General features: G+C 41.0%; 1 protein-coding gene across 1 annotated transcript in view; it reads left to right on the top strand.

Moving 5' to 3' along the window:
• The first annotated feature begins 2,606 nt into the window (after positions 1 to 2,606).
• The window catches only part of nuak1b (NUAK family, SNF1-like kinase, 1b), a 38,388-nt gene continuing 15,048 nt past the window's right edge, over positions 2,607 to 25,946 (top strand). The window contains exons 1-2 of the mRNA XM_079567100.1: positions 2,607 to 3,835; positions 19,391 to 19,511. Of these exons, the coding sequence (XP_079423226.1) occupies positions 3,518 to 3,835; positions 19,391 to 19,511 (439 nt within the window). The 5' untranslated portion in view covers positions 2,607 to 3,517. The remainder of the gene's footprint in view (positions 3,836 to 19,390; positions 19,512 to 25,946) is intronic.

Genomic DNA, 25,946 nt, shown 5'->3' with positions numbered 1-25,946 from the left:
TTTATTAGCTCGCCTAAAAAAGCTTGATTCTTACAACAATGCTTTGGCCAAATAGTAAAACGTTGAAAGAAACTTGTAAGAAAATACTTGCTTATAAAGTCTGTACATCTGACGGGGATTAACTTGATAATCCCATCAGAGACGAAACTCCACTCGGCCTGATTATGGAAACCAGATGCATATGAATTCATTTAGCATGACAAATGTACACAAGTGTGGGGGGAAATGTATAGCGCGGGTAAACAGGGCCAATATTTGTACTGCATGTCTTTTATCATGGACTAATGAAAACACACCGGTGTCAAGTATCAAGTTTCCTCCCTGCAAACCCCATTGACTGCTAGCCAATGATTACATTGTTTTTGCTGTTAATAAAAATCACAAAAATCACAGCTGTTTATTCAAAGTGACCCAATAAAGTCATGTGGTTTGATAAATGTTCAAGCAATGGTTCTCAACTCGTGGGTCGGGACCCAAAAGTGGGTGGCAAGCCTTTCCCAGAAAACGTTTCTTTTAATGTTTGAACAGAAAAAGTATAGACTCATTATTTGAGTCTGTTACCCCCTGCCTTTAACTGAGCGCATTGTCTCCGGTTCGACTTTACCCAAACCTAAAAGCTTCTTGACTGGAGAGCAATAGTGAAATACCTCACTTTTGAAAGAAAACTAATTGTGACTTTTTTGTCATGTTGTTGCCGTGGTTTAGTCACCTTTTTGAAGCGTTTTTGTCTCTTTTTATGTTGCCTTGTTGTCGCTCTTTTGTCACTTTATTGTTGTGTTTTCATCACTATTTTGTTATTTTTTTGTCACTTTAATATAGTGGAACAGTATCTTACTCGAGAGGTTAAAAAACTTTGTGGAAATCTCTGGAACAACTCTTGAATGGTTTGTGTCCTATCTTCGAGACAGGATATACTGTGTCGAGATTCGTAGCTGTGACCGGATGGTATTGACCTGTGGGGTTCCCCAGGGGTCGATTCTGGGGCCCCTCTTGTTCAATTTGCACATGCTTCCATTAGGTCAATTAATATCCAGTAACAACGTGTCCTATGACAATTCCGCAGACGATACTCAGATCTATGTTTCACTGACAGAGATTGAACATAAGCCTGTACATACACTGTGTCATTGTATCAAACAGATTAGTGTGTGAATGCAAAACAACTTCCTCCAATTAAATGCAGATAAAACTGAGATAATTGTCTTTGCCCCACATAACCACATGGAGGCTGTCATTGGTCATCTTGAATCTCTTTCACTAGAACCTAAAAATCATTTTAGAAACCTTGGGGTAATCATGGACTCAGACCTGAATTTTAAGTCATGTTAAGTCTAAAAACATTGCTAAAATAAAAAACATAGTGTCTAAACCGGACTTGGAAAGAATAATTCATTCATGATTTATTTTTATATTCTCTAAACAAGCTGTTAGACGACTGCAGTACATCCAAAACACTGCTTCTCGAGTCCTGACCAGAACCAGGAAATACGGCCATATTAGTCCAGTGCTCCGGTCTCTGCACTAGCTTTCTGTCACTCAGAGAATAGACTGTGTACAAGTCCCTTCATGGTCGGGCACCAAAGTATATAGCTGACCTGTTACAGCCGTATGAACCACCTCGGGCATTGAGAACCTCAGGTCTCCTGGTGGTTCCTAGAGTCACGACTAAACACGGTGAGGCTGCGTTTCAGTTTCATGCAGCAAAGGTTTGGAACAACCTCCGTGAGGACGTGAGACAGGCCTCAACTCTGGCTTGAATGGCAAATGAACATATTTAACAAATACTAATATAATCATATAGCTAGAAATATTTGGGTATATATTTCTGAGGTAATTGTATCAATTGATTTGTTTTTTATTGTATTTTCATTATATATTTTTTTTGCTTTTGGTGTTGTGAGGTTGCATTGAATTATGAATAAATACACTTGCGTGAATAAACTTCAATTTTACTTTCAAAGAAAAGTTAGTTTTAATGATGAATGAAAGGTTTGTCTTTGAGAGTATTTTAGCTATGCTTTGACCCTGACACTCAAAAAAACAAATGCATCACCTTCTACAGTGGGTCATATAGGTGGGGCTCTTATTGAATCTAAATCAATCTCTTATTGAATCAAAATCTTAACTGCAAGAAGAAAGCCATAAATTACCACATAAAACATCACACAACATATAAAAGAAAGATATTTCCCTAAATCTATAGTTTGGAGCTGGAGCTCCATCAATTTAGGCCATTAGTTCTTTGTCTTGTTCCACAGATTAGGGGTTTTGATGGAATAGCCCACTGTCCAAAGACAAAGATGAGTTAACATAACGCATTACAGGCACTCATTGTCTGCTATTGTTCTTGACTGGTGTTTCATGACCAAAACTGAGAGAATGACACGTCTTCAATCCGTTTCGGCCTTTAAACTTTTAAAGGGTCCAGCGGAAAACGGCCAGGGATTGTGCTGACGAGTCGCAAGTAACGCCCCTGATCGGAGTGCAGTGTATTACAGATAAAAAGCCAAAAAAAGAGCACAAAGAAAAGGGCAGTCGAGGAGGAGACACGCGGCGGGGGAAGGCGCAGTTTGGGCCAGTGTAAAACCACGCCCCCCGTACACGGCTCCTCGCGCATTCACAACCTCTCACGTTGGAGAGAGAGAAAGACAGAAACAGGACGGCACCCACACGGAGAGGGAGAGATTCGAGCCGCTGAAAGAACATGGCCAAATTCACCTCGCCTCGGCCGGTGATACGAGTCTCAGATCGTTGCGCGCTCTCGTTACTTCCCATTTCTGCTACTACCAGTGTTACCGCTATGGCTCGGGGCTCGCAGGCGCACAATACGCACAAGAGCCCGGCGGACGAGTGAGCGGAGCGAGCGGGGGGATCTACCTGGGAAGGCTGCGGACAAAATGAGGGTCATTTTCGTCCAGAATGCCGGTTTTGTTGCAGCTTTCTCGCCTTCCTTTCGCTCTAGATACGACTCGGTGATGTTGAAATTGGCAGCGTTTGGGACCGTAGTGAATTTGAACGAGGCACAGTTGACTGCAGCCAGAGCACATCCGCAAATCGAGGGGTGAGATCATAAGAAATTTGTTTCAGTTTCTTATTATTTTTTTTATTTTATTTTTTTTCATTGTAGACAATATAACAGCCTTGAGTTGTGGCAGTTGCGGCTTCTGGCTCCAAGCCTCGAAACTGATGCCTTTCTTATATCAATAACGGTACAATATTTTAATATAGCCATTATTTAAGGCTAGTATGATGCATATGCATAGAGGATTGTTTATAACATGATTTATAACATGATTAGGTAGAAAGAGCAGGTATTGTTAATCACGCTGATCAATGTCAAATGATCAGGACAATCTGGAAATGCGCATTTCCATATGAAAGCCTAGACTACGTTATTCTTTGTAATTTATTTATTTATTTCAGCTATTATTAGGCCTATAAGTATTATATTATCATTTGTATTTGTAGTTAGAACTATTTAACTTCGGGAAGATTGTTTAACCTCTCCTCCATTGAGATGGAAACCGCTTATTTATCGCCCCATCGGAGGGCATCGCGCGCCGAAGCCCACAGGGGCCACTCGTCCCTGGGCAGGCTGTCCCGTGTAGACCGCTCCCCTCCGCCCCCCGCCCCCGCTCCCCCCACACCTGTCCCGGGCAGCTCACCTGAAGACACGGCCTCGGCCGCGGGCATGAGCGAGGGACGGAGGAACTCAGGCGTGAAGAAGCACCACCACAAGCACAACCTGAAGCACCGCTACGAGCTGCTGGAGACGCTGGGCAGAGGCACCTACGGCAAGGTCAAGAAGGCCATCGAGAGGCACTCGGGCAGAGTGGTAAGAAGCCATTTATCTACAGTGTGCTTCATGCTGGAGAGAAGTTGTTACGCAGGTGGGACACGTTATGAAATGCGATGGGAAAGGAAGGACATGAAAACATAATAATCTAATAGAGCATGATCTAATTTGCTGTGAAGGGACATTAGGCTACAGATGGTTCATCAACACATTTCATATCATGCTAGAACCACAAAAAGATTAAGTTTATGATTAATTTCAATGATTAAGTTTAGATCAATTGTAAAGCATGACCTTACTGGACCTTTAAGGACTCATCTGTAGTACTAAACTGGCCCTGCTCAAAACTTGTGCCAAAACCACTTTTCACAGTAGCAGCACTTGAATCGAGACTGTACCACCAGAGGGACACATACCGCAGTCTGCACGGTAAATTGTTCATGGTCTCAATGTATGTAGTGCTTTTCCACTTCCACCTATTAGGCACTCAAAGCACTTTTATATCAAGGAACCTGTTCACACTCTCATTCATACACCAATGTACGCAGACACTGGAGGCAAGGTGGGGGAATTGTCTTGCTCAAGGACACAACAATAGTGTAGGTATAGATATGAACCACCATTCTAAGTTGCTTCTCTTTGAACAACGCTGCTATGTGGGGTTTAGTCCTCGTTTGACTGGCTTAGTTCTATATTCTTCAGCGTTTCAGTATGGGTTTAGCACTACTTTCCTTCTTGTGTAGTCCCGGTTTAGTCGACAAGCTTTTTTTTCCACTCCTGGCGTTTCATTAACCCTGAATGGCTTAGTCTTGGCTTTGTCCCGCTTTAGTTCTGTTTTATCCCCGCTTTTGCACATGCCGAAACACCACTGCTCCCAAAACACTCTCCGGTCCATGTTGTTTAGTCATTGGCGCGTGCATGTCCTCCCCCTGTTGGGATCTCCCCCCCCCCTCTCGGTTGAAACATGCCCAGGGGACAGGGGGGAACGCGGTGGCTGCACACGCTTGTCCACTGCTGGGCCTCACGACCGGATACCCGAGTGCAAATCCGCCTCCCCTGACCCTATAGAGCCATCATGGAAACTCCAGGCTAACTATGTGTGCTCTGGAGATGCCGCCGAGAGCTTGTTTTGTTTATGTTCGTATTTCCCCCCGGCTTTTCCCTTCTGGGGATTCTACCAGGAAAGTTTGTGTCTCCCGGTGTGCAGTGGAAGGCAGGCACACTGATTTGGTAAAGAAAGCCAGATGGGAACCCTGTTGTAAGGGACTCTGTGACTCTGTGGAATGCGTACGCTGTCTGCGGAGCATGAAGGCAGAATGTGCATTTCCAGTACTGCCTAAAACATGCTTAATAGGTTACACCTCCAGCTACATAGTCCTAACCAAAGCCTCAAGATATGGAGGGCCACTTCTGCTCCTGGCTGGTTGCCCCAGTGGAAGGATGGGTCAGATACAAATCACTCTAACCTGGCTTTATAGAGACAAACTTTGTAAAATTGGTAATCAAAGATATAATAAAAAACAGGACTGATTAGATTGGCAGTAAAAAAAGGTTCAAAGCAGGTCTTATCCAGAACAAACTGGGACTAGGAATTGTACTAGGTTCCATAGATCTTTATTCATTTGCTTTAAGAAGCCGCCATCTGCTGTTATGCCCCTTTCCCCCCCGACTGTCCCAACGCTCTTAACCAGCCTCAATCCAAAATACATGTCCACGTGTGTCAAAAATTTGACCCGAGCGTTGAGTCTGGCAGGACACAAGGAACTTTCCACAGACGGGGCATGCCAGGGCAAAACTTAGGAGAAGGTCAACATGGTCCCCCCCCCCCTACCTTTTCATCAGAGGGGGAAGAGTCCAAACATGTGCCCAAGTAGGAGCGCTAAAAACACTATTAATCGAGTTAACCTGTTGTCGCCCCAGTGTTTTGTACATCACATTTTTCATGATATAACTACTAAGTATTATTTATTGCACTGACACCATTTTTAAAAAGTCACACACTTACTTGGTTCCCCCAGGCTTTATTGCATGGTATCTGCACCCAACCAAACGATAAACCACCAATGTTTATTACAACCCATAAAACAGATGATTGTTGATTATAAATGATAAAGCATGAATGATAGAGCATGATCATTATTGTATTTTTTCGTAAATTGGAATTAATGTTCCCCTAAAAAAAAAGCCTCACGACCCTCTGAAAATAGTTCCACAACCAACTTTGGGGTTAAGCCACTCACAAACACTGCCATAGTCCTTTTTACCCTGTGATTTACTCTTAATTACGTAACCAACATGTCCGAGAGCTTTTTCGTTCTGTGGAGACACTTGTAATACAACTTAGAGTTCAACCTGTAGAGTTAGTTGCCAAAAACTTCGACGAGATAAAGCATCAAGGTCCAATCAACTGAACCAAGGACTATTGGACCAGTGAATCCAATATACTTCAGCTAGTGCTCTAAAGTTTAATATGCCCACAAATGCTCACATGGTGCTGACTAATAGTGCTTTACTCTCTGCTGACCTGTCCTACTTGGCTCCTGAGCGTCGCCACAGTATGTTTTCCTATTCAGTTGTCAAAGCAGTAGAGCTAAAATGAAGTGCTTTGCTTTTATTAGCATCTGCAGCTTGCACAATGCTCCAACGTACAGTACGATGTTGACACGGGTCGGATGCTCGGGTTGAGACACTGTTTTTGTTTTAATTGGCCAAAGAGGATAATTCTGGTATCAGTATGTGACAGCAAAATGAATGGCTACGGTTGAGCAACTCTGGACACACTGTATTTGTGTTACATTTAGTGATATGTTGCGTGAGTACGTATTGCAATAGAACAAGTTACATAAGCAAGCCTGTATGTTTTGATAGTGAGTCTCAAGCTGTGGTACAGGTGGCCTTTGACACTACAGGTTTTGGGCTGAATTGGGCTCTTAACATACTGTATAACCAGGAAACAAAACAATGGCTATATTCACAATGACATGTTTAATTATTGTACTGATTCAATGTTTCACAATAGATTTCTATGGGAAATTGTATTTTAAAGGGCAGTTTTCTCAAAATGTGTTTTTCTCACATTGGTGCATCAATAACTCCATATAAGTAGCAACAGACTTTCCAGCCTTGGACTGAACAATATTTTTTTTTTCTGAGATTTTTTAATATTTAAATCCTCGACTGTTTAAAGGGACTATACAGAGTTTAAAAATGTTAAAATTGTGTATTTTCCTCCCCTACATGTTCCAGCAATGTCCTAATGTGTAGAAAGAGCCCAAACCTGTTCACCACAACTGCCTCTAAAATCCTGCACTGTCACTCAAAAAGTTATTTCGGGGGTTCGAAGTGCCGCATGCACGAGCTTAATATTGAAGGTGCAGTTACACGTATGACCTGAGGTGGCAGTAGTGAGTATAAAATGGCCAACTTGCGTCTAGCCCCTTTAATTGAGTTTTGGATTTAAAAAAACAAGGCAAAACTAACATTTTAAAATTGCATAAATCTTTGTAGCATAGTAATATGTAAAATGTCAACAAAATCAAACCATAAAAGAATCCCGGCTCAATCCATTCAGATTTCGTCGCCAAAAGTGTGGAAAATTGTGGGCAGTTTTAAGCATACAATGTCTTATTTTTAGGCTATATGAAAACATGTTGTACATTTTCTTCTCGTATTTATGCCAGTAATCTACAGCCAAAGTTTCATATTGATATCTCTAAATTTAAAAAGTTTCCCTATTCACCTGCCGTGTCTCGCCTCTTGTCAAGAAGATAGAGATACTTTGTTGTTTGCAGAGGATATTAGTTTCAACTTTTGCATTTTGCTCATTGTTGTTGTTCCCTTTTCAACATTGACTAATCTTGCATCTCATACGCATCACATTTTGACAATTTTCACCCAAATCACTTGCACATATCTGCAAATGTGGACAAGCCCCTTCCCTGTCCAGGCACGTCTAAGCTAAAGTTTGCTTGACCTCTCGACCACAGCCCCTCGTGACCATCTGGCAGATACGACAGTGTGGTGAGACCGTTATGCAATCTCCCTTTTAAATGCCTTTACCTTTCCACGGTCCGTCCCGCCGGCCAAACGAGGCGAGCAGAGGGAACGGGAGAAGGAAGGGGAGCGTTCAGCGTTTAGCGCATGAGAAAGATTGATAGGTTGTGGGCACACTCGGTAACGTCAGCAAAAGTGAAGCTAAGTGACTGTCTGCAGAAATGTGCACAGCAGTCATATTATACGGTGGAAATATTAGATTCATGAGGTGTAGCTGAGCGTAGAGACGTTATACGAGGGCACGCAAATGAAAGGAAGACTGGGAACCGGAATTCGGGTACTATAAAGTTACTACGCTGAAGATAGAAGCGAAACGTTCTCGACTTAATCAACCCAGTTCAACTATAGATACAGACGGCAACGTGTCATGCAAGGGGTCGCGGACTCGCCGAGGGGGAAGAAAACCTCTCATGGGAATCACAATTTTTCACTACTTTTAGACGTTTTCTGGCAGACTATGAACATATTTATCACACACCTTCAAAGTCAAGCCAAAACCGGGGCCACATGGATGTTTTTTCACAGCAGATTTTTCAGTAGAAGCGAAAAACGGCACCCGTTAGCTAATGTAGCATGAAGCTAATGTTAGTGTCGCTAGCTTACTGGTTAGCATTGTCCGTTTTTAAGAATTGATGGGATGTTGAACCATTTCGCTCCACGCCGTGTCTTTGTATTTTTATTTAGTAGGAAAATATATTCATAATTCAGCATAAATAATGGCGGAGAAATGGGAGAAAGTTCAGTTTTTTCTTTTCTTTGTTTTCCCCCTCTGGCTGCTTCAAACATGGGCATTTATGGGCAATATCAAACATGTTGTCTGCATCTATTGCCTACATCAACAAACCAAACAAGAATCAACCCATGGACAAATTCAAAGCAAAAACCAAGCTGTTTTATGGCACGGTAGGTAACCTGGACCTGACTGGGGAAAACAAAACCCCCAAAAGCATTTGGGTTTTTACTACAAAATCACACAAATTATGTTGTGGAATATAAAAATGGTTAGACTTGTGTTGGAAACCAGGACCAAACGAGGACCGCACAGGGTCTAAACCAGAATTCCTAATTCCTAGCCTGATTGATTCAGTTTTGAGCCCCATAAAAGATGGATGAATTTGAATTTTTACAGATTTTCTTTTTGCAAAATCACTACAATCCCTTCTAATTTACTAACATACAAACAAAAGAAAAGTATTTAGATATGGCTCTATCTATTATTCAGGTTTTTGTCATTGAAAATACTGTATATCCCCATATTTATCTCAGTAATCTACAGCAAAAGTGCAGTGTCTCGCCTGAACCGTGTCATAACCTTACCTCGTCAAAGGGACGGGTGGACTGGCTGGTCGATGGAAACACAATAGCATCGGATAAAAGTGGTAAATCTTGGACTGCGTCGGGACTAAACCAGGACGAATCCAGAACTAAACCACCAGTGTTTGAGAACTGTAGCCAACTGTTTAACGACATGGCAGGTCAATTAGAAACCCCACAATTTAAGATGTGTAACCGAGCTTTGAGCTGGTATTTGAAGGCACGCTGGTTAACCATGACTAAAACTAAAGCAGGAATTATATAACACGAAACCACAACTCGACACAGACTCACCCAGAACTAATTCAATCAGGATTATGTAAAGCAGGACTGACATCATGATGTTACTGTCACAGGAAACAGCGAGTAGATTAGAAATGTATTGATCAACGTGAAACCTATCGATTTTTTGCATGGTAGGTGCATTATGGAACTTTTTATGTGCTTTTTTTTGGTGCGTATTTGACTTTACAGTGACCCTTAGTGGTTAGCATGGCGCCTTTACTTTCCATCACGGTGGCTCCAGGGCCAATTGTTTATAGAGTTTCTGGTAGGTTTTCATCGCTGATGGACCCTCTCAACAGAAAACCAACAAAACAACTGACCGTGGAGAGTTGTAGAGGCCACAGTGATGGAAAGTAAAGGCACCATGAACTGAAAAGTCAAGATTTTTTCTCGTATAATGCCGTCATAATGCTCCTTCAACACCTTAGTTTTAAAGCAGTACTAAGTAACTTGTTAACCTTAATAAATCCTGTTCGTAAACCCTCTGGGGGTACTACAAGTGCTATACAAGTGAATACACAAATTTAGGGCTGACAGCACGGCATATGTATGTGCAATTTACAAAAGGATAAAAGTCCTACCTTAGCTTAAAGCAGTACTAAATCACTCGTTTCCCTTAATAAATCCTTTTCGTAGGTCCTCTGGGGTAATACAAGTGTTAATGTGATGATTGGGGGGTCTTTCATCTCCCCCTGGTGTCTCTGGACAGAAAACCACAATTGCAACTTCGCTGCACACGGGTCGGAGTCACAAATACACACTAATAGAATCACAAAGAAGAAGCTAACGGGCAAAGCTAACTGCGGGCTAGCGCCACTTAAACAGTATTTACAGCCAAGTTTGAGTGAAAAAAATCATCTCCATTGTGTAATTGGATGTACAATATCCCGTTCTCCCTTCGTTTTTTTTCCGTCAGCGTAGTATTTACTGTCACGGACAATTAATGAGAAAAAACAACATGCTACAACACCTGCAGTGGCTCACTCTCTAGGATTTTTATTTAATTATGTTTTGTCAACTTGCGCTTCGAATATTGTCAGGAAATAACTACATCGCCACGCTCCACCGTGTTTTCCCCTTGTATCCAGTCACAAACACTGAAATTTGGAGGCCCTCCGCTGACAAGACTCTGCAATCCAAATATGATCATTTCCATTGTGCAAGACGCCAAAGATCTGCAATGATATACACGTGCATGAGCATACTAACATTTCAAATTTAAAGTCACTAATGAAACTAGTAGATCCTATAAACACCAACCTTTTTCAATCTTGTACCCCAACAGTGCATTTGAATAATAATTAAAAAATATATATATATCCAAAATCCCCTCTGAGTAAATCTCTGTAACTAATAAAAGTTTGAAATTAACATCTCTCCTTTCCCCCCCTATTCACCTGCAGCATCTCGCCTTAATGGCACAGCCCGACCTGATGGCATTGGACTTCATTTAATCCTGTTTTAGTTCTTTCTAGCTTATCTTACACATTCCTTTGTGCAAATCCCCATTTCACCCCATTGTTTAGACCCGGGTTAGTCATGGTACAGGCTCATGAGCTGTTTTCGGTGGTATTTTGAGAACCCCCGCGTCCCAGTGAATTAAATGCTCTAGTGATGACTCTTCTGAAGGACTATATCGTATTCTCCCCGGTCCGAATGGGCAGTGACACATGAAAGTCCGTTCGCAGCAGGAAATGAGAGCGAAGGGGAAGGTTAATATCCTGCGTATCCGTCATGCACAGAGAGAGGGAGGGATGGGAGGGATAAGGGGGACCCCGGCACCAAAACAAGCCCGGGACGACCTCACTTATATCAATATGAGTTCAGGAGGATTACATCACCCCCCAAAAATGGATCCGACACTGGAGAGGTACGGAGGGGGAGTCTGACATTCCTGAGTTAGATCTGGTGTCGGGGATACACTATTATGACTCGATGGGAGTTTTTATTGATACAGTCTGTGTAAAAGTGTCGGACGCGCCTCACTCATTCTGCCACATCATTGTTCACAACTTCTTCAGAGAGAGGAGACGTTTGGAAAGGCTGCACGAAATGTATTTAGTGTAGTGCAGCTAAATGTTGACACACATTTTCTAAACCGAGGCATATAGACCTGTCACGATAGCAAAATTTGAAGTAGGAAAATATTGCGATAAACTATAATGTTGGCTCTTAAGATACTTGATACTTTCAACTCTTAAAAAATCACAGTAAACTTTTGTTCTAAAAGTGCTTAAAGGGGCTAGACGCAAGTTAGTCATTTTATACTCACTACTGCCACCTCAGGTCATATGTGTAACTGCACCTTCTATATTTAGCTTGTGCTTGACGGCAATTCGGACCCGAAGTAACACTGTTTTAATTAAAGGATTTTAGAGGCAGTTGTGGTGAACAGGTTTGGGCTCATTCTACACATTAGAATGTTGGAACATGTAGGGGGAGGAAAATACTTAATTTTAACAGTTTTAAACTCCATATAGTCATTCATCGTCTCGTTAGTAGTAATTATCGTGACAACCCTGCCAAAAAGTTTCAACAGCAATGATGCAGTGATACTGTAAGAGGAATCTCTAATCTAATCCAAGTCAGAGTTAGTCTACAGTATAGGTTTAAAGGGGCTAGATGCAAGTTGGCCATGTTATACTCACTACTGCCACCTCAGGTCAAACGTGTAACTGCACCTTCTATATTAAGCTCGTGCATGACGGCACTTCGGACCCAAAGTAACAAGTTTTTGAGTGACAGTGCAGGATTTTAGAGTCAGTTGTGGTGAATAGGCCTGGGCTCATTCTACACCATAGGACATTACTGGAACATCTAGGGGTAGGAAAATGCATAATCTTTTAATTTTTAAACTCTGTATAGTCCCTTTAAGCAGCCGATATGCACCGCCGATATTTGAAAATGTCTCGTCTATAATCCTGTGTATGACGCTTCTAAACTGTAAAATGTGTCAGTGTTGATCTGTGACAGCAGGGGGCGCTTTACTTAAGGCATAGGGCTGATTTATTCAAGACATTCATGTTTAGTAGGTACATCAGAGAAAGCTCAGTAAAGATAAAAATCAGCAGATTCCATAACAAAAAACAGTGTGTCTCTATCTTTTATGGTTTGAAAATAATACATAAAAGTCTGCAACAAAAATTATCTGAAATACAATCTTTGAGGTGAACAAACTTGAGGCCGATTTTCACCGCGATGTTTCTCAGAGCTAGGAAGTTGCGGGAGAACATATTTAAAGGCTGTGACTAAGCTCTTTCCAATGCCAAAAAACGGGAAGATCGAGATGTCGGCCTTTAATTGGCATGACATCGGCCGATCTTGTAAAATGCCCTTATATCGGCCGGTTAATATATCAGTCGACCTCTGATCCCAACAATATCATTCACAATATTCAACACACTTATGAAATACCTCCATGTGTTCCTCGTATCTCGCAGCCCTACTCTTGCGTGCTACTATCTGTGGAGGGCAGTTGCATGAGAGCAATTTAGAGACTCCGCTTGACAGTAATGGGGATCCACTTGCGGACAGCCGTAGCAGCGCGGTGGGCGAGTTGGCCCGGCCGGCCGATCCGCGGTCCTGTTTAATCATCCGTTTCGGGGTCGCGGGGAAACATGAGGAGATGCTCGAGAGATACCTGGCCCGATCTCAAACCCCATGAGGGAGAGCGAGTCGCAAAGTTCACCCAGTTAAACGAGGAATTCTGTATCATTAAGACGGATAGCGAAACCCGTTATTAGAAGTGGACAGTAAAAATTCTTCAACCTTGGCGTGTAACATTAGCCGGTGATTTTTCAATTAAGACAAACAACATTTCAGACCTTGTTTTTGGCTTTTTAAACCGAGTGTAATGTGGTGGAGTTGTTCGCAAATCACCTTTGGCTCTTCGAATAACATTTGTAATGAAGCTGACCTAGTTTAGACACTCGACTGTATTAAACAAGGGCTAAACCAAGGGCAAAAGTTAAAGCAATACTAAGTAACTTGTTTACCATAACAAGTTCTTTTTGTAGTCCCTCTGGGGGTAATGCAAGTGTTAATGGGATGATTGGGGGGGTCTTTCATCTCTCCCTGGTGTCCCTGGCCAGAAAAACCAAATTGCAACTTTCCCTGCAGCAGGTCGGAGGCCCCAATACACACTAATGGAATCACGAAGAAGAACGGGCAAAGCTAAGCTAAGTTTGAGTGAAAATTTTTTTTTCAATGGTGTAATGGGATGCACAATATCCCTCTCTCCCTTCACCTTTTTTTGTCAGCGTAGTATTTACTCTCACAAAAGTTAAAAAATCGCAGCTTGCTACGACACCTGCAGTTGCGCCTATGGCCTCTAGGGGCAAGAGTTACTTAGTACTGCTTTAAGTGACTGAATCTGCAGCACAACGTCTGAACTAAAACTAGAGGTTGATATATCGGGCCGATATTTGAGTATTTCACACAATCGGATATCAGCCGATACAATGCTGATATCCGATATTGTAAAATACCCAAATATCAGCCCAATATATCGAACTTTGGTTTTAGATCGATATATATAAACGGCTGATTGTCTCTGAAACCAAAAGTGATAGAGACTTGCCGTCAGAGCTTTAAAATGAGCCCTCCTACAAATTCCTAGGCCTTGGGGAACTGAGAAACATCGGTCACAAGTTCGTTCTCCTCATATCATATTTTGTATATTTTACGATGCAGACTTTTGCTTATGATTTCAGAACCATAAGAGATAGAGACTTACTGTTTTTTTGTTTTGGGATCTGCAGATTTTTGTTTTTCAAATGACACACCTACTAAACATGAATGTCCTGAATAAATCAGCCCTATGCCTCTGATAAAGCACCCCCTGCTCTCACAGTTCCACACTGACACATTTTACAGTTTAAGCTTCATACACAGGATCAGAGACAAAACATTTGGAAAGATTGGCCAAAATAATTAGCCAAAAATATCATCGAAAACCCCATATCGCTCGACCTCTAACTAAAACCAAAGGACTAAACTGGGACTTAACAAGAACTAAAACCGGACTCGAGCAACACTTTTGTGGCACTAAACCAGATCAAAACCCAAGAATATGGATTTGTTCATCTCTGGCTGAAGTTTTTCTGAGTGAAGACCATTCTGAGGGCTTGACATTACACTCGACTATTTAGCTTTGATTGCAGCAAACCTTCACTTTGGTGTTTCAATAAGCTTCTGCATTTCTCACCAAGACCTTGTGTTGATGATGGGAGAGATTAACCACAGTGTAAATCCTACTCCAGCACACCCTGAAATAAACTTGTCGTTACAAATTTCGGATTAATTTAGTAGAATTCTTTCCAGTTGAAGACCATGAGTTCAGTCCTCATTTAATCCTTGTTTTTGTCCTGGATAAGCCTTGTTTTGCCCACACTTTTAGAACTGGTTTATGTCTATTTAGTTGATTAAAGATGGTACTTATTAAAGCAGTTATTTGCGAAAGTGGTACGTGGTTTTGCAAAAGTCTTGGAATCTGAAGTTGGGAGGGGGGAAAACACGGAGAAACAAACACATTTTTACCAATTACAAACGCAGCAGGCAGGACCCCCTCAGACCCATTTGAATCCATTACTGTGATTTCTTTAAAATGCAGCGAACTCGAGGCACGCTCGTTCTGGAGGGGGAGCTATTCCGGTTTGGGACTATTTTTATGGATGTACACAGTAATTAGCTTGGCACCCGCTACCGGCCTGTGGTTACTGCTGCAACGAATTACTGCCACGGCCTCGCAAAAGAACCGGGAGGACAAAAGTTTAAACCAACAGACACAAGACTAAATAGATCTATGCATTGTATATGGGTTTGATCAAAGGAAAAGTGCTGAGCTACAATTACAGTGACATGTGCGAGGAAGTGTGTTTGTGATGAGTTTATTTGGAAAGGAAACCAACCTGTTTGATTCCAGGCAAGACAGCCGCAACCATTTTTTTTATTTTTTTTATTCTGCTCAGCATGAATGTGACTGAACCAGGACCAAACCAGGACAAAATTGGGTGTTGAAGCTTCGTAATCTTACATGAGAAGTGATTTTTTGTTGTCGATCCAGTTTCAGTGGGGGTTCAGAGTTGTCTACAGGTAACAGTAAGTCAAATTTGAATGCCCTAATACAATATTTTAATGCCACTATTTGCAAAAGACCCATACTTTTTTCCCCTCTAAATGTTTTGTAACCAATTTAGGTATGTTTTATTGTGAGAAAACGGAAACATAAAAAGAATAGAGTAGACACATTGGCCAGATTCAGAGCAAAACCTTTGTGTTACTATTAATTTAGTATTTTCAATGAACTGGAAAAGCAGTCAGTGATAATGATGGGGCAAATTCACTACTTTTTAATGAACTTTAAGTCCTTGATTTTGGCACAAATATCTCCTGCAGATTCCCTGGATCTTATTTAGACCTGGTTTGGATGTCGTTTTAGACCTATTTTATCGATTAAGTCAAGCTTTTAAGGCTTGACTTGCCTGATTAGTCCAAGTTTAGAGACTTAAAGGGACTATACGGAGTTTAAAAGTGTTGAAACAAAGTATTTTCCTCCCCCGACATGTTCCAGCCTAATGTGTAGAATGAGCCCAGACCCGTTCACCACAACTGCCTCTAAAATCCTGCACTGTCACTCCAAAAGTTGTTACTTCGGGTCTGAAGTGCCGTCATGCACGAGCTTAATATAAAGATTGCAGTTACATGTATGACCTGAGGTGGCAGTAGTGAGCGTAAAATGACCAATTTGCATCTAGTCTCTTCAAGGCCGGTGTTGATGCTGATTTAGTTCTAGCTTAGACTCGGAGTTCAGCTCTGTTTCACTTGCCATGTCTAGGGCTGGGTACCGTCACATATTTTTCACCCCGATACCGGCACTTTAACAATACTTGGTTTACGATACTTTTGCTGATGCCTGAACGATGCCTATACTAAAATAAGTGTCATCTAGAACCAGAAAACAGAACAATAATGTTTGGAAGATCTGCAAATTTACAATATTGGGTTCATCTCCAATGTAAGGAAATGTGTGACATTGAAGCAAAAATTGTGTAAAGAAAAAAAAAAGGGGGGGGGGGGGGGTAAATTGGGTAAAAGATGGGGGAAAATAATAGGGGAAATATCATTGATAAAAATTAGCAGAAATTAGGGAAACAATTGGGAAAAGAAATAAGAATTTAGAAAAATGGCGCACACATTGGGCAAAAAATAGGGAATAAATTAAAACAAAAATAAAAATAATTTATTTGAGCTGAAACCACCAAGTCACTTCCTTTAATGCTGTCCCTGGACCAACAGCATCAAAACTTGGAATCCAAATATGTAACATTTTCTGGGTACCTGCTTTCAGTGCGTTCATGTTTTCAATAATACCAATACCTAAACCTTTTTTCCGATTCCATACTGGTATTGTTTAACGGTACCCAGCCCTATGAACAGCCATGTCCTTGTTTGACCTAAGTCTTGCTTTGTCCTCATTTAGACCTGTATTGGTACAAAGACTTGGACCACTTCGGGCCTACATTAGTCCTGGTTTTGTCCCGCCTATAGTCTGGTTACTGCTTCAAGGAATCGGCCCGGAGGCAAAAGTTTAAACTAACAAAGGACAGCCCAGACCGACTCTATGTGAGACTTGATCAAAGCGGAGAAACATCCAATTCTTGTGTTTAGGCTACAATTACAGAGACATGTGCCGGGACGAGTACGTTTGATTGGTTTATTTGGACTGAAGGAAGCTAACCCCTTATTTAAGGCTGGAACAGGACGGGGAGCGCAGTGAACAAAGTTAGCTCAACCTTGGTGGTATTGCCATGACAGTGAAATATTCCCAAATAAAATGCTGCGGACTGAAGAGACTCCTGCCGAGAGCCCATTGGCAAACCCCGGCTTCACCTCTGCTTTCCGTCGTCCTCCATAAAACTCCCAGCAGGCCACAGGGGAGACCTAGAAATGTGGGCTGTGGAGGGTTTTTGTCAGGAAAAAATGAAAGTCGATTATGTTTCTGAGTCTTTTTAAGAACTCATTGTTTCTCCTTTTCTGTCTTAACCATCTTATAACTAGAGCTGCACCGATACCAAGAGAGTTTCCGAAAGTTGGTCCTCTTTTCCCCATTGTGAGATCAATAAAGTGTCATAATTTTAACTGTAATGGAAAAACATTAAGCAAGAATAACTGGCCTTTCTACTTTAAATAACCGATATGACCGGCTATTTAGGTCACATTCTGAACAACTCACATAAATTGATCATTTCCAACTTGTGCTTAACTTTATTATGTTGTATTATGTTTAACCACATTTCATAAACGAAAGTACAAACACTGGTTTTATTATATTGGTTTATAGGTTTATTTGGTAGGGACAGTGCATGTTAATGAACAAGCCACATCGGATTGAGAATGTGCACGCACTCTCAAACACACTCTCATTCATCCTAGACTAGTACTTGTACATGTTTTTAGTGGTACGGGAAACCGGAGTATCCGGAGGAAACCTACGCAGGCACGGGGAGAACATGCAAACTCCACACAGAAAGACCCGGTCCAGGTGGGAATCGAACCCAGACCTTCTAGCTGTGAAGCACGAGCGCTAACCGCTGTAATACTGTGTCATTATGAGGCTACTCTAGGTATTTCTATACATACTATTTCTCCCCTACTTTTAGCATACTGTTACTAGCCATAGCATTTTGCACGTCCATCAAAACTAGGTTAGCAGAGGTTAAAACTAACTGGGTGATTGAATTCTCCATGCTCTGCCCTTCAAAATGACATACAACATGCCCATATTCACTTAGACTTAGTCGCTGAAAGTTGTGTTTTCGGTTCAGTATCAGATGTTTCTAGCCGATACCCGATATAATATTTTTTCGGGTACCGGCTCCGATTCGATACCAATATCGGATTGGTGCATCCCTAGTTATAACATTCAAATTGTGTAAATTCTCAGTCAAAAAGTTGAATTGCCTTCATGCACAAGGTCAATATAGAAGCTGCAGTTACGCAGATGACCTGAGGTGGCAGTAGTGAGTATACAATGGCCAACTTGCATCTTGTCTCAAGACAACGGGAGTTACGTTTTCAGATGTCAATGTTTCACTCTTCACTCATAACTTAAGCCCAGTTGTTTTATCCTCAGATTGATTCATTATAACATTGTTCCCTCAACAAATAGACACGTGCTCATACTTCCTTTCTGTGTGTGGAGTTTGCATCTTCTCCTTATGTCTGCACAAGTTGCTCCTGTTTCCCCTTTAATTTCAAACATGTACAATATACTCCCCTCGTGGGCCAGGACTCCCTTGACGAAGAGATTCTGGATCTCAGCAGGACTTTCCTGATTAAATAAGGGTCTTTTTCTTCCTAATAAATATTGTGTGGAATCACAGTAAAGAAACCCCTGTGATTTAATCCTTTTTTTAAGTTTCGTAATAGTTGCTGAAAGGATTAAAATGAAGACCCGCCCTCCTCCTGAGACCATGACTGATTTTTACTGCACTTTTATACCCTTTTCTCAAGCTTGACCGTGTTGATAGAGGCCGCCATCTTATCCCGTGTGAACCTGCTCTATGATCTCTCAATTAAAAGAGGATTGGAGTCATTTTGATGGTTCGGAGAGTCTCTGATTAAATATACGGCCAGTCTGTAAGACGAACAATGGCCTCCTCTGTTATAACACCTTACACCAGTTTATTGTGGCTGCAGATAAAGATGCTATTGTTTGTCATAAAGGAGTTTCTGTAAGATAAAGCCCGACAAGCACTGCTGTAGTTAAAGATGGAAAGTACCTGGTTACTTGTATTCTCTTTGCTCAAGTGAAAGTTTGAATCTCTATCTAAGTATGTTTCCACTTAATGCTTACAACAGCACACATCATTTTAAAGTCTCTCATGTATTTACGTTTGTAACAGCGCAGTCTGACCAAAGGGTTGTTTCATGTGTTTGTAGGTGGCCATCAAGTCGATTCGAAAGGACAAGATCAAAGATGAGCAGGACATGGTTCACATTCGCAGAGAGATCGAGATCATGTCGTCGCTGCGCCACCCCCACATCATCTCTATATATGAAGGTGAGGACAAGTCTGTAAAAGTAAAACAACGTCAAGTGCATTACATGTATTCACATCACTTCACAGCTCACCACATTTGTAGGTGAGCAGTGATTAGCTCTTTGTTACTCTGGAGAAAATATTCAGGTTTTGGTTTTTAGAAAAAGTCTGCTTTTGGTTATGGAGAAAAAGTACAGTAGCTAGTACCACTTTTACTAATAGTATTACTGTAATAAAGCAATTGGAAATAAAATCACAAAAAAAAGAAGTCTTTACTCATCAAGTCTATTTTTTAATGTTGTTTTTGTTAATAAGGACTTTACTACAAGACTAAATCATTTCGTTAACAACCGTTTTTAACTGATGATAACTTTTGGGAAATGCCATGTTCACAATGACACTTCCCACATTTTTGGAGGAATATGTTTTTCAAAAGCTTAGTACAGCCTGTCACCCCTCATCCAATTCTACTTATTTTCAATACCTATTGACCAAAATCATCAATACTAATACTTAAAGCCTCACCGTGTAGAATTTTACCCAAAAAATTCAATTGAAATACAAGCTTTGATTTTATGACAGATATTTTCAGTATTGAAAAATACCTCAAACAAACATATGATTTTGCTGTAAGCGGCTCAGCTCTCCTAAGACGTGACATAACTTTATCGGGAGTGGGGACGTCTCCAGCTCGTCTTCATGGAGATGTGACTAAAGTCAGTAGAATTTGAGATTTTAACAGGTTAGGTTCCCATCCAAATCCATTCTTTGATTATTCACTGCAGTAATAGCATTTTCTGTGTCGAGCTGGTCATTAGGAGCATGTTTTGTACTGATGGCAACGGTATAGTCTAAAATGTCACGCAGTGTGCCTTTAACTACTTTTACTGAATCTGACTAAAACTAGACTAAAACCTTGAATAAAGAAGGATTGAGGCACTCCATATTCTTTTTGTACTTTTACTGCTGAGTCTTCATCAGGCACATGAAGACTGAAGAGTCAAAATGAGTTGGCGTTTTGCAGTAAAACTACAAAAGGAATATGGAGTGCCTCAATCCTTCTTTATTCAAGATATCGATGAGCACCTGTTTTTACTTACTTGAAGAGGTGATCTAGTGCTCACTACTTAATCTTTCTCTATTGACTAAAACCGTATTGAGTTTTTGTCGACATAAACTATCACATTTAGAAATGACTAAAATGTGACGAAAACTAAAAACCTTTTCATCCCAAAGACCAAAACTTAGAGGGCTGCCAAAAACAACTCTGGCACACACATCAATGTAAATGATATAACTTGAAATATGAATGCTATGGTGCGGCAAAAGCTGGTTTATAAGCCCCAATTATGTGAGGGGGAAAAAAAAAAAAAGTACAGTTGCTCTCCACTTCACCTCAAAGCCATTTCCTAGACATCAAATGCACGGAAAACATACCAATTATCCACCTTATTTCTCCCATAAACACAAACATTTGCATGCCTGAAGCCTCTCTTGCCTCAGACATCCCCGGTCTCCACTGTGGGAATGCCTTGTTTTGACGTACACATGTCATAATAAGACGCTACAGCTCTGGGATGTTATTTATCATTTCGGCATCGTCTGGGACCTCACCAAAAAGCGGGACCGACTTTGATGCTTTTGAGTCTGGATTTCCCTCAGTGTGGGGTGTGCATGTGGTAAAAGTTATGATGCGTGCTTGTGTACATGTTTACCGAGCCTTATGAGGACCCGAAACGGAAAAGACCTGTTTCAGATCCTACAGAATGTTGTCATGTCCCTTTCTCAGATGGGGGAATAGTTTGGATTTCTATTGATACCGAAAGAAATTCAGTTTTGGCAGAAGCATCTCCGCAACATACACAACAGTTAGTCAGTCAGCTTCAGATATTATAAAATAACACCAAGGTATTAAAGTGGACTTATCATGCAATTGACACTTGCAAATATTGTTTTGAGTACCTTGGTGTTCAAATTTCAACGTATGTCTATAGGTAAGGCTTGTGAGAGGGCTGAGAGGATTTCGAAATGGCCCTGAAAACAAGCTTTCACACAAAAAAACGGCATGCTGGCAAATCCATGGTGCTGTGATGAACACACTTTGAACACTAAACTACTCAGAATGGGTCTGATGATTGACAACAGGCTTTAACAATGTGGAGGACGGTTTTGTGTTCCCTCTGTGATGCAACACGATCTGGGAAATGCAGCTTTGAGTGCTTCAGCTGTAGAAGGAACAGCCAAAGTCAACCAGATTACTGAAACTGCTACATTAGATCGTTTTTTTTTTAAATACGCAATTGGCCGAGACACAAATTCCACGAGACAAGACATGAGATGGGATTCACAAGAACGGGACAAATACATAAAGATTAAATATTTCCTTTTATTGAACAGTTTAACAAAATGGAAATCTATTTAAAGAGGCCAACCAAGATATTATGAAAACAATGGTGGGTAACTATTAACTAACAAAAAAACTAACTAACTAAAAAATTAACAAAAAAAATCTTATGGCATTTAATCTCACAAGATCTTGTGGCACGAGATCTTGGCCCATCCCTATTAAGAGCGTAAAAAAGTCAATTTGGACATCAGAGTGACTAGTGTGACACATTGTCCTTCCACTGTGTTCAGCCATAGTAAGTAAAAGTATCATTGAGTCATGAAGTACTTTCAACTAGTTGTAATATTTATCACTGCTGCTTCTCTAACTCTTTCTATTGCCATCACAGTCGATATTATGATATTAAGTTCTGCTCAGGACAACTATCCCTAATGTTGCTATAATAATATAAAATTTACTTCACCAGTATTTTTTAAGTAAACAATATCTAAGTATCCAAACACACCACAAAATTAGCATATTTGCAATCCATATTTCCCCTGCCCCCATCTCACTATAAACACTGAGACATGATAAACAGACGGCATCAGCAGCGTGTTACAGAGATTAGATATGGTGTCAGTCACGTTAAGGCCAGGGTTAGGCTCCGGAATAATGAATGAAAGTCTATGAAATGTTCCCATAAGACGCTCAAACCAGGCGTGTGTGTGTGTGTGTGGGTGTGTGTGTGTAATGTGGGGGGTTGGGAGGAGGGAGTGAGGGAGAGGAGGGGAGGGGAGGGGAGGTATTTTGGGGGATTCCACATCTGAGAAGGCTCATCTCTTGTCTGTCCTCTCTCTGGTCTTGATCTCAAAGCCAGACATGTGCAAAAACTTAGAAGGAACTGCAGCTGTGCACCAGATTATAGTAGGCCCGCGTTACTGTCTGTGTCTTTATGGCGTCTGAGTGCAAGATTATAACGTGTGCTATTACAGGTGTGAAGAAACATGTTTACATTTTTGTTTTTGCAGGGGGGAAATTATGGGTTCTTTAGTTCTGGTTTAGTCCTAGATTTCCGGAAAGTAGCACATACAGTATATTACCCTGCCCCAAAAAGTTTGACCAAAAAGTTTCAAAATGAAGTATGAATGATTGTGGTATTGCTCAAGATAGATTAAAAATATGACTAAATATGAGCTAAACTATAAGGCTGATTCATGAATGACAATGAACAAAGACTAGCTTAGTGCCGGGCTTTTTAAGGGGTTTGTTCGTTTGGATACTGTAAATTGATATTCGGCTTCATTTCACTTAAATATGCTGTTTTTAAGTAGTACTAACTTAAGTAACTCTTGCCCCTAGAGGCCATAAGCGCAACTGCAGGTGGAACTTATTTTTTTCAGTCAAACTTGGCTGTAAATACTGTTAACGTGGCGCTAGCCCGCAGTTAGCTTTGCCTGTTAGCCTGTTAGCTTCTTCCTCGCGATTCCATTAGTGTGTATAGGTGGCTCCGGTCCGGTGGCAGTCAAGTTGCAATTGTGGTTTTCTGGCCAGAGACACTAGGGGGAGATGAAAGACCCTCCAATCATCCCATTAACACTTGTTTTTATTATGGATGGATGGATGAATTTGAAACACAGAGAAGAAAAAGGGGTTCAACCGGCTCAAACTTGTACATATAACAGGAAATGCTAACCATTTACTAACGTTAGCTTCATGCTACATGCTAATGCTAGCTTCAAGTGCTGTTTTTTTCCACTTTCTGTTCGTCCTGATTTTCTCTTCACCTTATTTGTGTGTGCTAAATATGCCAGAAAACGCCTAAATTGAGTGAACAAAAAATAATTTCCATAACAGACTTTCTTCCCCATCGCTAGGCCACACCCCCTAGTATCACGTGTTGCCATTTGCCTATATAGAAATAAAGCATTCACGCTTTTTCAGCATCAAACACATCAGTAGTCCGCTAAATTTCAGCTTCTTGGCTAGGAAATGCATACGACCTTGAAGAACAATTTTACATCGTGTAAAATGGGCCCGTTTGGCAGCGAAACAAATGTGGATAAATTGAGTGCTATACGGTTACACAATACCTATTGAATTTCTCGACATTCATCATTGTATGCGCCGCAGTCTGGACCTATATGCGAGCAATTACTTCATAAAAATTTCAATGGGCTTTTCTAAACAGCTGCTATGGGCATAATAACACGATGAATATACGCCTCTGGTCAAACAGGCTAACCCACTGTCTGCGGTTCAAAGTCCTTGTTTTGTTATCAGTAATGCCGCGGATATGGGACAAACGGCAGTATTTGTTATGCGGGAAGTGTGCCAGTAGTCAGCAGGAGGTCTCCGAGTGCACTGGAGTGGTGTTTATCGGGACAATGATTAAAGGAACACACACAGCTTTATAAACTGCAGAGGGATCAATACAGCATTAGCTAGGCTATTAAATGCACTTCAAATGTACTCAAGGCCAGATTATTCAAAGCGATTATATATATAAAAAAAAAAACACATTTCATCTATGTTTAATAGGATGGGCTAAAACACACACACTATAACTCCTACTAAATACCAGAGCTATGACAATACACTTTTGACACGATCCAATACGTACCACCATATGATACGCACAGTATAGTGATACAATATACTCCAATGCACAAAGTATTAAATTCATGATATTGATTCAAACATTTTGAAAAGTGCAAATGGCAGAAGCATTTTAAAAGTCTGGCTCTTTTGTTGAAGCACCAAATCTGGATTTAACAAAAGTCAAACACTTGTGTTTTTTTGTGTGTGTCTATAACTGAGTTTAGTATCAAAAGTATAGAAATACATAGTTTCCGATACGATACACATATCACAACAGTATTGTGATGTTTTGCAAAACTACATTTTACTACATAATAACTAATATAACAATTTTGTCATGAGTACTTTTCATTTTGTAAGGTAAAAAACAGTTGGGCAAAAAAGAATATAACTAAACAATAAGAATAGTCCAATATAATGGGCCAATATTCATGCTTTTTCAGCTGTCGGCTCCAACATAGGCTCAAGAATTGGTTCCAGTGTTCCTTTTTGACCAGATCAGTGGTTCTCACCTGGTGTGACCACCATCAACGAATCATTACAAGTCAAACACAATATTCATTTCAACTTTTACTTAAAACATTTTAAAGTTTATTTGCAGAATGCAGTATTTCTTTGCAGAGTTCAGTCGATTTCAGCAATCATGAATCAAAAATAGGGTTTGGCACCGGACCTCGAACCACAGAAAATGGTCCCGTAACCCACATGAAAAAGTTAATGTATTCTACTAATTGTCATATATTATGGCTTAAAAGCATCCCTACATATTGGCTCTGTAATATCTAGTGATGATTGCTTATTGATGTCTATAGAGTTTAACAACTTGTATTGGTACGGGCCATGGAAAAACCGTGATGTTCGATCTCTAACTGCATGTCATACAAAAGACAGTGTTGAATTAAGTCTTTTAGCCCAACCAAAGAGGCACAATAGGCTTTTCCTCCAAGCCAGCTGTATGCACTGCTGACCAAAATCCAGGCTCAAGGGTTCCTGGGATGGGTTTCCCCAGTAGTATTGAAGAATGGGTCCGATGCAGAGGACATTTCTTCCAAAGGGGACGACGCATTACTTTGTACCTTCGTGGTTCACATCCTGGTTTAGTCTGAGTTTTGACAAAGCCTTGACGTAAACACAGAGACATATGCTTTTGAAATCGGAAAAAAGGACGTAATAATTAACTTCTACTGAGGATATACGTTTATATCAACAGTCTGGAGTGCGTCTTCTAACACCCCGTTTCTGTCCAAATGAACACCCAGCTTGAACGAACTCCCACACTCACGGTAGGTCTATAAAAGCAGACCAGGCTCTTCTCCTCCTTTTGGTGTTTCAGCCTAAAGCCAGAGTTTACTGTTGTGGTCAGCCCTCCACCCAGCTGCGCTTCAGAGATGTATGCATTGCCTCTGGATTCACGGATCCGGCTACACCCTCCTCTGCAGCGCCGCTAACTGCTAACGGCTAACTGCCCCGCTGCACGAGACAAAGCGGAACCAGATGTGCACCACTCCCTTACATTGTACATTTATCAG

The sequence above is a fragment of the Gobius niger genome, assembly GCF_951799975.1.
Source record: "Gobius niger genome assembly, chromosome: 12".
Taxonomy (NCBI): domain Eukaryota; kingdom Metazoa; phylum Chordata; class Actinopteri; order Gobiiformes; family Gobiidae; genus Gobius; species Gobius niger.
The sequence above is the reverse complement of the archived record's forward strand: the minus strand, read 5'-3'. Positions and strand labels throughout refer to the sequence as shown.